Genomic DNA, 12,612 nt, shown 5'->3' on the forward strand with positions numbered 1-12,612 from the left:
CGTCCCTGCTCCCGCACCCTCCATGTCACCCGTCCCTGCTCCCGCACCCTCCATGTCACCCTCCATGTCACCCTCCATGTCACCCGTCCCTGCTCCCGCACCCTCCATGTCACCCGACCCTGCTCCCGCACCCTCCATGTCACCCTCCATGTCACCCTCCATGTCACCCGTCCCTGCTCCCGCACCCTCCATGTCACCCGACCCTGCTCCCGTACCCTCCGTGTCACCCGTCCCTGCTCCCGCACCCTCCACCCGACCCTGCTCCCGCACCCTCCATGTCACCCGTCCCTGCTCCCGTACCCTCCGTGTCACCCGTCCCTGCTCCCGCACCCTCCGTGTCACCCGTCCCTGCTCCCGTACCCTCCGTGTCACCCGTCCCTGCTCCCGCACCCTCCATGTCACCCGTCCCTGCTCCCGCACCCTCCATGTCACCCGTCCCTGCTCCCGCACCCTCCATGTCACCCGTCCCTGCTCCCGCACCCTCCATGTCACCCTCATGTCACCCGTCCCTGCTCCCGCACCCTCCATGTCACCCGTCCCTGCTCCCGCACCCTCCATGTCACCCGGGATGTGTTATTCTCTGTAATTGTGGACGTTACCATTCAGAATTGTCCATGTCCTGCGCTACACAACTATAAAGCCGCGTTCACATTACCATCACCGCAGCAGATGGAGCCCAGTGGAGCCCTGACTGGTTGTGGAGCTCACGAGGTTCCCCTCTTCTGTAGAGTATATGGCTGACCTGTAGGTAGGGGGGTGCTGGGCATTCTGTGGGGCCCCTCGTATACTAGACACGGTCCCTTTGTGTGATGCAGCGCTGCTCGGTCCCACTTTCCACCTTTCTGTCTCAGTTTGCCCCCCTCCGATTTGTACTTGGTCAAGTGGGAGGGGAAAGAAGTGAGAGACAGAGGAGGAAAACCAGCAATGACCCGACGGAGGTGGACAGGGAGGAGGCGGCTCCAACCAATTGTTCCATTGAATCTGCGCCCCTCCCCCCCCCCAATACATTGGGTGCCCTGGACTTCATTGTGTCAGTCCAAAGGAAAGGTCATGAGAAGGGTCAAACACTGACCCCCAATATTCCTCCACCTGGAGTGTGCATGAAGCTGCAGTTACCCGGCCTGGCCACTGCACACAGAATGGAGCTGATTGGTGGAAGAGCCGCATCCTCCGCCATCTTATATTATCCGCAGAATAGAAATCACTAATTCTCCATTTTGTCTGCATAGACATGGATTTATACTTTATCAGTTTCCTTTCCTTCATCACAAGCTTTAAAAGTGATTCGACTCGCTAGGACTTCCCTCCTAAATCCACCTGGAGACACAAACTATCAACTCGCTGAGGGATCAGGTTCCTGCTTCCCATAGACGTCTATGAAGACGAGAGAAGTGGAAAGACTAAGACATGGCTGCTGCAGGTTACAGTAAGTTTTCTCTCTCACCCCAGGTGTTTTCTTTGCTATTGGTCACTACTTGCCCATAACAGCCTGCGTGGTGGGGAGGGGGAGGGATCTCCTGTTAATGTGATGTCTGGTGGAGATGCTCCGGCAGCGTCAGGAATAACTCATCCACACTGAGAGGACACATTCACTGGCTGCACGAGACATCTGTCCGCTGAGGCTCCCCCTGGTGGTTGTAGTCAGAATGATATAATATAACTCTAGTAAAAGGAAGAATTTTCATCCCTGGAATATAAGTGAACCTGAGGCCCCGACCCCCAAGGCTCTCCCTGTATAACGAGCGCATGAATTATAGGAGGATCCCTTTAAATAGCCGCTGACCATGAGGCTTTATCTGCCGACAGATCCGCAAGGACACAGAATATTCTACTGAAAATCAACAGAAGAGAATCCATGGGGACACAAAGGGTTAAACAGGGAAGGGCTACACCAGCACCGGTCCAGAGGCTTCATATAACTGGGCCAGAACGTCCCGGATGGTTCTGATGACCTTACATTTTATACAATTATCTTCTTTTGGAGGCAGCGGCTTCTGGTGATGGATTCTCCGGGGGCCGAGGTCTGCAGCTTCATGAAAAGTTACAGCGCCCCCGAGCTTAACCCCAGGCTGCGGCTGGTATTGCAGCCCCTCCCATCACTGTAATAATAGTCACAGGGAAATAAAGGGGGGCTCTGATTTTGGGGGTCATCCCCTGCACTCAATAACCTACAAAGTCGCAGTCAGGAAGCGGAAGGGGAACATGTCCTTGATATCCGTCCGCTGGCGCCTGGTATCTGTGCGCGGGATGATTTCTAGGGTTTTCACCTCCAGTCACCCCAAGGAATCATTAAAGGGATGCGATCAGCGGCTTCTACCCCATTACTCTCCCAGCCCCTCAGGTTCAGGATGAAATGTTCTAGAATTCCCCATTTATGTGAAATCTCACATGCAAAAAAAATCTTCTCCAAAATCATATGCAAATGAGCTGCCTGAATTCTGCCTGAGACGAGTCACTTTTAGAGGCTGCATGGGAAGCACCATATATTGGGTTCTATTGCACCTAGTAATAAGCTTCTGGTGTCATATCAAAGATAAGAATCACAGCTTTCAGACTGTATCAGAAGAGGGGACCGCAAATGTTATCATCACTGTGCACCCCCCAACTGCCCCACATTGTGTGAGACGCGCCCTGATGATATTGGGGTCTGTCCCAGCTCCTTGCCCCAATATCCTCTCTGTGAGGGGGATTGTACTCTGCGGGGGTGGGGACAGTTGGCGAAGGTTCAGGGGCGGAGCTTAAAACATTACTCCAATACTCTCACTTTCTGTCAAATGAAACATAAGGGTCAAAGGTCAAGCAGATTCCCAGGTAACAGCACAGGGTTATAGGGTATATCTATACACGAGACTCCGGAAACTAGCGACGGTTTATATTCGGCGAAGAGATTGTAAAACGTCAGAAATCTTCATTCTTAATGTGGAGGCTGAGAACGTTACCATGAAATCTATATTATTATCTTCATTCCTGAAATGTTCCATCAGCTTCTCGAAACGCTGTTTCTCACCACAAACCTTGAAGGACAAAAAAGACAAGAAAAAGTCAAAATCCTAAGAAAATGAGGTGAGATGTACGCTCTGCACAGGAAGTCCCTACAATGAGCAGCGCCCCCGCAGGCCAATGACCATATTACACCTCCTAACACCACCGATACATTCATGGAGAGAAGTCTCAGGAAGCTTCTGTTCTCAGGTCTTTATTGTTAGACCCCCCTCCCCCCTCCCCTCAGGGTTCTTTAGCCCCAGGGGGTCTGATCCTGCAGTATATGGAGAATTGTCTATGATCGCTGCAGGTTCTGAAGTCTCATAAAGACCGGAACAGATCATCGAACATAAGAACTGACAAGTAACAATAATGGAACCAAAATATTATAAAACTGTAAATCCTTTATACTGTTATAGTCACGCGTCTCAGAGGATAAAAATCTATAAAAACACAGACACAAAAATCTTCCTATTCTGTAACAAAGGAATTATCCGGGAGATCTCCGGCGTGTGGGGCTCCGGACCGGAGGGCGACGCTGCACCACAGGACAAAACATCCCCAGAGTATTTTATTGTGGTTACCACGGAGATGCCACTTACTTCATGCAAATACGTTACTATAATTAAGATAACGATGGAGACCCCTCCCCCATCACGTTTATTTCACAGCTTCCAATCAGTTCAGGTTTTACTTTCTCTTTAAGTGACAATTTATGTTTTTTTAACTTTGTTAGGATGAAGTTTGTTAGGAAAGTGGAAAATCCATTTCCATCACTTGAGTTATTATTGGGGGATTGGGGGGGGGGGTGTTGTATCAGCCCCCCCCCCCCAATAATCAGCCCTGACCCCGCGTCCCTCACATCAATAACGCCACTCGTTTTTCCGCTTATTTGTTCCATTATCTACAGGAAATGTCGCAGCGTTTGTTTATTTAGTTAAGTTGCTGCCATTAGTTTTAGTTTTTTATTTTTAGATTTCAGGTTTTTATTGTTATGCTTGATGCTTGGAGGTCCATCTATCGGTCTTGTTACTTCCTATAAACCTCGGAGGCATCCAGGTGGGTTTACTGCGCTGCTCCTCATGGGCGTCTCCCAACACCAGGAATCACATGAGAAACCACTAAGCCAACCACAGGATGAGGTCATCTCCATACCGACCAGTGATTGGATGAGCAGCTCCTTATGGGCGTCTCCCAAAACCTCAGGAATCACCTGGAAGCCGCTCAGCCAACTACAGGATGAGGTCATCTCCATACCGACCAGTGATTGGATGAGCAGCTCCTTATGGGCGTCTCCCAAAACCTCAGGAATCACCTGGAAGCTGCTCAGCCAACTACAGGATGAGGTCATCTCCATACCGACCAGTGATTGGAGGAGCAGCCTCTCCTGGGCGTCTCCCAAAACCTCAGGAATCACCTGGAAGCCGCTCAGCTAATCACAGGATGAGGTCATCTCCATACCAACCAGTGATTGGATGAGCTGCCTCTCCTGGGCGTCTCCCAAAACCTCAGGAATCACCTGAGAAGCCGCTCAGCCAAGCACAGGATGAGGTCATCTCCATACCAACCAGAGATTGGAGGAGCAGCTCCTCATGGGCGTCTCCCAAAACCTCAGGAATCACATGAGAAACCACTAAGCCAACCACAGGATGAGGTCATCTCCATACCGACCAGTGATTGGAGGAGCAGCCTCTCCTGGGCGTCTCCCAAAACCTCAGGAATCACCTGGAAGCCGCTCAGCTAATCACAGGATGAGGTCATCTCCATACCAACCAGTGATTGGATGAGCTGCCTCTCCTGGGCGTCTCCCAAAACCTCAGGAATCACCTGAGAAGCCGCTCAGCCAAGCACAGGATGAGGTCATCTCCATACCAACCAGAGATTGGAGGAGCAGCTCCTCATGGGCGTCTCCCAAAACCTCAGGAATCACATGAGAAACCACTAAGCCAACCACAGGATGAGGTCATCTCCATGCCGACCAGTGATTGGATGAGCTGCCTCTCCTGGGTGTCTCCCAAAATCTCAGGAATCACCTGGAAGCCACTCAGGGGATGAGGAGATCTTGACCGCAGCCAGTGATTGGCAGAGCCTCCCCTATGGTGCAGGGAGATGCCCAGGAGGAGCAGTGCACTATGGGAGGGCGGGAGAACATCCCCTCAGATATAATTAATAATTAATATTAGATGTTTCCATAAATCATTATCAATAGTTTATTATCAAGACTTAAAGGGAACCTGTCACCAGCGAGACGCCTCTTACACCCCTAAACCTTCCTCATGGGGTGCAGTAAACGTCCAGCCTTGTCCTGATAACGAGGGAGAGCCGGACGCAGATCACCTTATATTCCAGGTCAGCTGCTAGTCATGGGGGCGGGGTTAGGGGTCAAGCGTGTCTGAGATTTTGGATGAGATCGCAGGGGACGGGGAGGCGCTGGGGGCAGGAATCACCCGAAAAGAGAAATGTAGGCGGAGCTTTGATGACGCACCTGCACACCTGACCCCGCCCACCTGACTAGCAGCTGACCTGGAATATAAGGTGATCTGCGTCCGGCTCTCCCTCGGTGTAAGGACGAGCCTGGACGTTTACCGCACCCTATGGGGAAGGTTTAGGGGTGTAAGAGGCGTCTCGCTCCTGGACTACGAAAACTTCGGATTAGACTTTTACCTCCTTAAAGTTATCAAACGCTGATAAAATAATTTCGTGTCCCCCGCGGACGAGGCAGACGGCTGCCAGCAGCTCCAGGACAAGTGCTTTAGTTCTGAAAAACAAGAAGAGTGAAACCCGTGAACCTCAGAACTTTTAGGTTATGTTTTTTTCTAGGCCCCGGGACTGTGGTCATTTTCTTATACTTGTCATCCCCGGCCTCCGGCCTTCTAAAATCTATACAAAATGATCCTAATGAGCCCGGAGGACTCCTGGGGGGTGTTACCAGAGCTCCTCTGTGCTGCAGCTGCACAGGCTGTTACATTGTGTGCCCCTCCCTGCTCAGCACTTCCCCCTCCCTCTGCCACAGTACTCTTGCACAGTATAACAGCCTGTGAAGCTACAGGACAGAGGGGCACTGGTAACACCCCAGGAGTCCTTCAAGTTAATTATCAGAATTTAAAAGTCGATATTAGAAGGAAGGAGAATGGATAAGAAATATAAGAAGACCCCACAGTCCCGGGGCCCGGATGACAGTTTCTCTATATGTGTAATGTATGAATAGGGGAGGTGTTACCCTTTACACCCCATAACTCCTGAGCATGTGCAGAGATTACACACCCCAATAATAATCCTCCTATGGCGATAATAAATAATACTGAAATGTCCTCATTTATCGTTGGCAGAAATAACATATTTGACCTCATTTTGGCATCTGGAGAATTTAACAACCAAATGTCTAGAAACGAGCGGAAATCAAAGACTGGAGGAGACGGGGACATCAGGACCACAACCTCCGGCTCCTCACCAGCCATGACTGTATCAGGGAACACATTGTGCCGGCTCCTCTGTTATTCCTCCTGGACTCCATGTAGTGAGGGACGCTCAGCTCTGATTGGTCTGTATTACATTGTGGAGAATTACAACTCATTTATCCATTTCCAGGAGGAATAACAGAGGGAATGTAATTTGGTAATGAGGTAGACATGTGATAGCGCTGACCTATCAACCCCCCTCTAGTCCCCCCACGTTAGAGGGTAAAGGGGCCGAGGGAGCAATGATCCCCCAGCGACCGCTCCGGGAGAACTGATTGTGTCTCTAGTCATTCTAGTTATTATATATATCGTTATCGCCTGTCACGGGGCTCACGTTATAGCGCACAACTCTCCGCCGCGGGTCCCATAACATGGAGCCATCGCCCTGCACAGGAGATTTATAGAGGAGCCGTAACCCTCCGGACATAGAGGCGTCTCCTCCCAGACTAAATGTCGTGCTCCCTCTGTTATTCCTCCTGCAAATCACTAGACTGACAATTATCATTCCTTACCAATCAGCTCCCTACTAACTGAGAGTATTCAGCATATTAATGCACAGAAATGCTCATCCCTCCACGAATATAAATATATTCCAGGAGGAATAACAGAGGAACAGCACAATATTATATGATAAGGATTGTTACTTTATGGAAAATATAAATATTTAGTAATGCAGAAAGGTCAGGAGATTCCTTCTCTACACCATGGGAGACTCTGTGCTGTCCCTCCATTATGCCTCCTGGAAATTTGTCCTTATATTATCAAAAACATTGACAGCCCTTTAAATCCAGATGACCTATACACATCATAGACATTGTGTTACATGATGGGAGACCCCCGGGGTTACACCTTGGGGGACCCTGCACCTCTTAGCCTCACCTTGGGTTTTTATTGTTCAGACTTAGTGCAATTTCATTGACGGCGTGTGGATGGGACATGACCATGTTAAAACCGTACTGCGGAGAGAAAGAACATTGTACAACGTGTGGGATAACGCGGCTCCACATAAACATTTCCATGACTCAAGACAAGTTACATTTTCTACTATAGATTGATATAATATAGATTGATACGTTGTAGATCTTTCTGCCACCATTAGGTGGAGCTAGGTGAACACTTTGTATGCGATCAGCTCCAGAGCTCCCCCTAGTGGTGGCATCAGAAATAATATAGAAGATAAATGTATACAATCATTTCCTATTAAATAACTACAACCCTTTCATCACTGCAATAACTTCTGATTTATGGAAAGAGAAGAGACTTACCTGGTAATTCATGATCGCCCGCAGGCACATGACACACACGTGGACGTCGTCCTTTTTACAGACTAATCTTGAATTTTTTAGCGTCCGTCTACTGGGCAACGTGTTATACCTGCAACACAAGTGTCATAGTCATTGTACAGGGGTGCACGTTATGCCTCATCTGATGCCTTATTTCAGGTTTTTTTTAGTTATATTACAGCGGCAGTGTAGGGATCGGAGATAGATATATAGAACCCTGAATCTTTACATCATGCTCCTCCCATCAGGCTCCGCTATGCTATGTATAAGATTACATTGTAAACTTCCTGTTATATTGTTACAGCACTATTATATACATAGCCCCCCCCCCCCCCCCCCTACAAAAAAACCATCACAATAAATGAGCTTTTATAGAAAGTGTTTCTGAATGTCACGGCGCCGCCCTCTTCATAGACAGAAGTAGAACAAGAATGAGGAGGTTTTTGATATAAAGGGGGGAATAGAAGGGTCCGCGTTATAAGAGGAGGGCAAGAAAAGAAAGGGATTCACTTATACTGGGGTTTAAGAAAAGAGGGTATTTTCTAGGGGGGCGGTAGCATGCGGGGGCAGCAGGAGCTAGAGCCTGGGGGGGCTGACTATGATGGCGCAGGGGTCACCGGAGCCTTGGGTGCTGTTGTTGGCCTCTTTCACATACATCCGGGCTGCAGGTCAGGAGTAGAAGGCCTCCCCCTGGGGCACTGCCGCTGCAGGCGTCCATCTCCAGGGCAGATGTTATGTGGGAGGCCCATGATGGCGACAGCCGGGGAGGGACACACAGAGAGGAGCCGAGATTCTGTTACTGTGATGCTTTAAAAAGCAGCAAAACAGCAGCAGCGGGCCTAATGATCCCTCCTGCTATTTGGGGCTCGCAGGGCTGTGGAACCAGTGGTTTACAGGAACATCAGCATGGACAAGTGGTCAGCTGCTCTGGAGATCCTCTATGGAGCCAGGTGGGCTCTGCCGCATCAGCATGGACAAGTGGTCAGCTGCTCTGGAGATCCCCTATGGAGCCAGGTGGGCTCTGCCGCATCAGCATGGACAAGTGGTCAGCTGCTCTGGAGATCCTCTATGGAGCCAGGTGGGCTCTGCCGCATCAGCATGGACAAGTGGTCAGCTGCTCTGGAGATCCTCTATGGAGCCAGGTGGGCTCTGCCGCATCAGCATGGACAAGTGGTCAGCTGCTCTGGAGATCCTCTATGGAGCCAGGTGGGCTCTGCCGCATCAGCATGGACAAGTGGTCAGCTGCTCTGGAGATCCTCTATGGAGCCAGGTGGGCTCTGCCGCATCAGCATGGACAAGTGGTCAGCTGCTCTGGAGATCCTCTATGGAGCCAGGTGGGCTCTGCCGCATCAGCATGGACAAGTGGTCAGCTGCTCTGGAGATCCTCTATGGAGCCAGGTGGGCTCTGCCGCATCAGCATGGACAAGTGGTCAGCTGCTCTGGAGATCCTCTATGGAGCCAGGTGGGCTCTGCCGCATCAGCATGGACAAGTGGTCAGCTGCTCTGGAGATCCTCTATGGAGCCAGGTGGGCTCTGCCGCATCAGCATGGACAAGTGGTCAGCTGCTCTGGAGATCCTCTATGGAGCCAGGTGGGCTCTGCCGCATCAGCATGGACAAGTGGTCAGCTGCTCTGGAGATCCTCTATGAAGCCAGGTGGGCTCTGCCGCATCAGCATGGACAAGTGGTCAGCTGCTCTGGAGATCCCCTATGGAGCCAGGTGGGCTCTGCCGCATCAGCATGAACAAGTGGTCAGCTGCTCTGGAGATCCTCTATGGAGCCAAGTGGGCTCTAGTGCATCAGCATGGACAAGTGGTCAGCTGCTCTGGAGATCCCCTATGGAGCCAGGTGGGCTCAGCCGCATCAGCATGGACAAGTGGTCAGCTGCTCTGGAGATCCTCTATGGAGCCAGGTGGGCTCTGCCGCATCAGCATGGACAAGTGGTCAGCTGCTCTGGAGATCCTCTATGGAGCCAGGTGGGCTCTGCCGCATCAGCATGGACAAGTGGTCAGCTGCTCTGGAGATCCCCTATGGAGCCAGGTGGGCTCTGCCGCATCAGCATGGACAAGTGGTCAGCAGCTCTGGAGATCCCCTATGGAGCCAGGTGGGCTCTGCCGCATCAGCATGGACAAGTGGTCAGCTGCTCTGGAGATCCTCTATGGAGCCAGGTGGGCTCTGCCGCATCAGCATGGACAAGTGGTCAGCTGCTCTGGAGATCCCCTATGGAGCCAGGTGGGCTCTGCCGCATCAGCATGGACAAGTGGTCAGCTGCTCTGGAGATCCCCTATGGAGCCAGGTGGGCTCTGCCGCATCAGCATGAACAAGTGGTCAGCTGCTCTGGAGATCCTCTATGGAGCCAAGTGGGCTCTAGTGCATCAGCATGGACAAGTGGTCAGCTGCTCTGGAGATCCTCTATGGAGCCAAGTGGGCTCTGCTGCATCAGCATGGACAAGTGGTCAGCTGCTCTGGAGATCCCCTATGGAGCCAGGTGGGCTCTGCCGTATCAGCATGGACAAGTGGTCAGCTGCTCTGGATATCCTCTATGGAGCCAGGTGGGCTCTGCTGCATCAGCATGGACAAGTGGTCAGCTGCTCTGGATATCCTCTATGGAGCCAGGTGGGCTCTGCTGCATCAGCATGGACAAGTGGTCAGCTGCTCTGGATATCCTCTATGGAGCCAGGTGGGCTCTGCTGCATCAGCATGGACAAGTGGTCAGCTGCTCTGGAGATCCTCTATGGAGCCAGGTGGGCTCTGCCGCATCAGCATGGACAAGTGGTCAGCTGTTCTGGAGATCCTCTATGGAGCCAGGTGGGCTCTGCCGCATCAGCATGGACAAGTGGTCAGCTGCTCTGGAGATCCTCTATGGAGCCAGGTGGGCTCTGCCGCATCAGCATGGACAAGTGGTCAGCTGCTCTGGAGATCCTCTATGGAGCCAGGTGGGCTCTGCTGCATCAGCAGCGTGACATAGATATGTCTCTGAAGTACTAATACAGGATGCCAGCCAATCACAAGCCTGGGAGCTCTAACATCAGCAAAAGAGTTAACCCTTTCAGGTAGCAAGCAGCAGACACAATAATAACATGAAATTGGGCCCCCACACCGCCCCGACCAGGGCGCTCTAGTTATAACAGTTGCTTCACCATCGCAGACATCAGCCCTTCCAAACCTCTCACCTATTCTAATGGACAGTGAGTGCACAGATCATTAGCTCGTAGTACTAAACCATCAGGGCTCGTAGTACTAAACCATCAGGGCTCGTAGTACTAAACCATCAGGACTCGTAGTACTAAACCATCAGGGCTCGTAGTACTAAACCATCAGGGCTCGTAGTACTAAACCATCAGGGCTCGTAGCACTAAACCATCAGGGCTTGAAGTACCACACCATCAGGGCTTGTAGTACTAAACCATCAGGGCTCGTAGTACTAAACCATCAGGGCTCGTAGCACTAAACCATCAGGGCTCGTAGCACTAAACCATCAGGGCTCGTAGCACTAAACCATCAGGGCTCGTAGCACTAAACCATCAGGGCTCGTAGCACTAAACCATCAGGGCTCGTAGCACTAAACCATCAGGGCTCGTAGCACTAAACCATCAGGGCTCGTAGCACTAAACCATCAGGGCTCGTAGCACTAAACCATCAGGGCTCGTAGCACTAAACCATCAGGGCTCGTAGCACTAAACCATCAGGGCTCGTAGCACTAAACCATCAGGGCTCGTAGCACTAAACCATCAGGGCTCGTAGCACTAAACCATCAGGGCTCGTAGTACTAAACCATCAGGGCTTGTAGTACCAAACCATCAGGGCTCGTAGTACTAAACCATCAGGGCTTTTAGCACTAAACCATCAGGGATCGTGTTACTAGTCCATCAGGAAGCAGAGTGGAATATTAAAGAACCAGACACCAGGTTGAGGAGACGGTAACTTGTGAACACCAGAGATCGGACTGGAGGTCAAGTCCACCAGGAAACACGAGTAAGTTACCAGCAACAAGGCTTGAAGTATCTAACCATCCGTCATCAAGGCTAGGAGTGACATATAACACAACAACGAGTTTGAAGCTTTCAGAAACCAGGGTTAGGAGTAATAAACCACCAGATGTAGAAGACATTGGCTTGTCGTATATAAACACCAGAACAGGGGCCTGGGGTGTAAACTCTTCAGATACAGGAGCTCGAAAGCCTAGGCCAATGGATTCTAGGACTGAACTACTCCTCAGGACTACAACCTTCAGGGCTTGAGGTACTAAGACACCCCAGGGTGAGTAGTAATAAGCATGAAACAAGGACATTTACTGAACACCAAACACTGGAACTTGAAGACCTTAATCTGCTGACACAAGAGACCGGACCAGAGAAGAGTCAAATGTACCCGAGAAAGAAGTGCAAAACCCTCAGACACAACGACTAAAGTATTAATACACCAGACACCAGACACCAGAGACCAGACACCAGAGACCAGACGACAGGCACCAGACGACAGACACCAGACGACAGACACCAGAGACCAGACACCAGAGACCAGACACCAGAGACCAGACACCAGAGACCAGACACCAGAGACCAGACACCAGAGACCAGACACCAGAGACCAGACACCAGACGACAGGCACCAGACGACAGACAACAGACGACAGACACCAGACGACAGGCACCAGACGATAGACGACAGGCACCAGACGACAGGCACCAGACGACAGGCACCAGACGACAGGCACCAGACACCAGACGACAGGCACCAGACGATAGACGACAGGCACCAGACGACAGGCACCAGACGACAGGCACCAGGCACCAGACGACAGGCACCAGACACCAGTGACAGGCACCAGACACCAGACGACAGGCGACAGACGACAGGCACCAGACGACAGACACCAGACGACAGACAA

The 12,612-nt window shown here is 51.2% G+C and overlaps 1 protein-coding gene across 10 annotated transcripts in view; it reads right to left on the bottom strand.

Moving 5' to 3' along the window:
* Positions 1–12,612, bottom strand: part of FMNL2 (formin like 2) — a 344,928-nt gene that overhangs the window by 98,808 nt on the left and 233,508 nt on the right. For all 10 annotated transcript variants that reach the window (XM_072122505.1, XM_072122503.1, XM_072122510.1 and 7 more), the window contains exons 7-10: positions 7,706–7,814; positions 7,320–7,396; positions 5,647–5,740; positions 2,940–3,014 (exon numbers count right to left, since the gene is read on the bottom strand). In XM_072122505.1, coding sequence (XP_071978606.1) covers positions 2,940–3,014; positions 5,647–5,740; positions 7,320–7,396; positions 7,706–7,814 — 355 coding nt within the window. The remainder of the gene's footprint in view (positions 1–2,939; positions 3,015–5,646; positions 5,741–7,319; positions 7,397–7,705; positions 7,815–12,612) is intronic.

Source organism: Engystomops pustulosus, chromosome 8, assembly GCF_040894005.1.
Source record: "Engystomops pustulosus chromosome 8, aEngPut4.maternal, whole genome shotgun sequence".
NCBI classification, from domain to species: domain Eukaryota; kingdom Metazoa; phylum Chordata; class Amphibia; order Anura; family Leptodactylidae; genus Engystomops; species Engystomops pustulosus.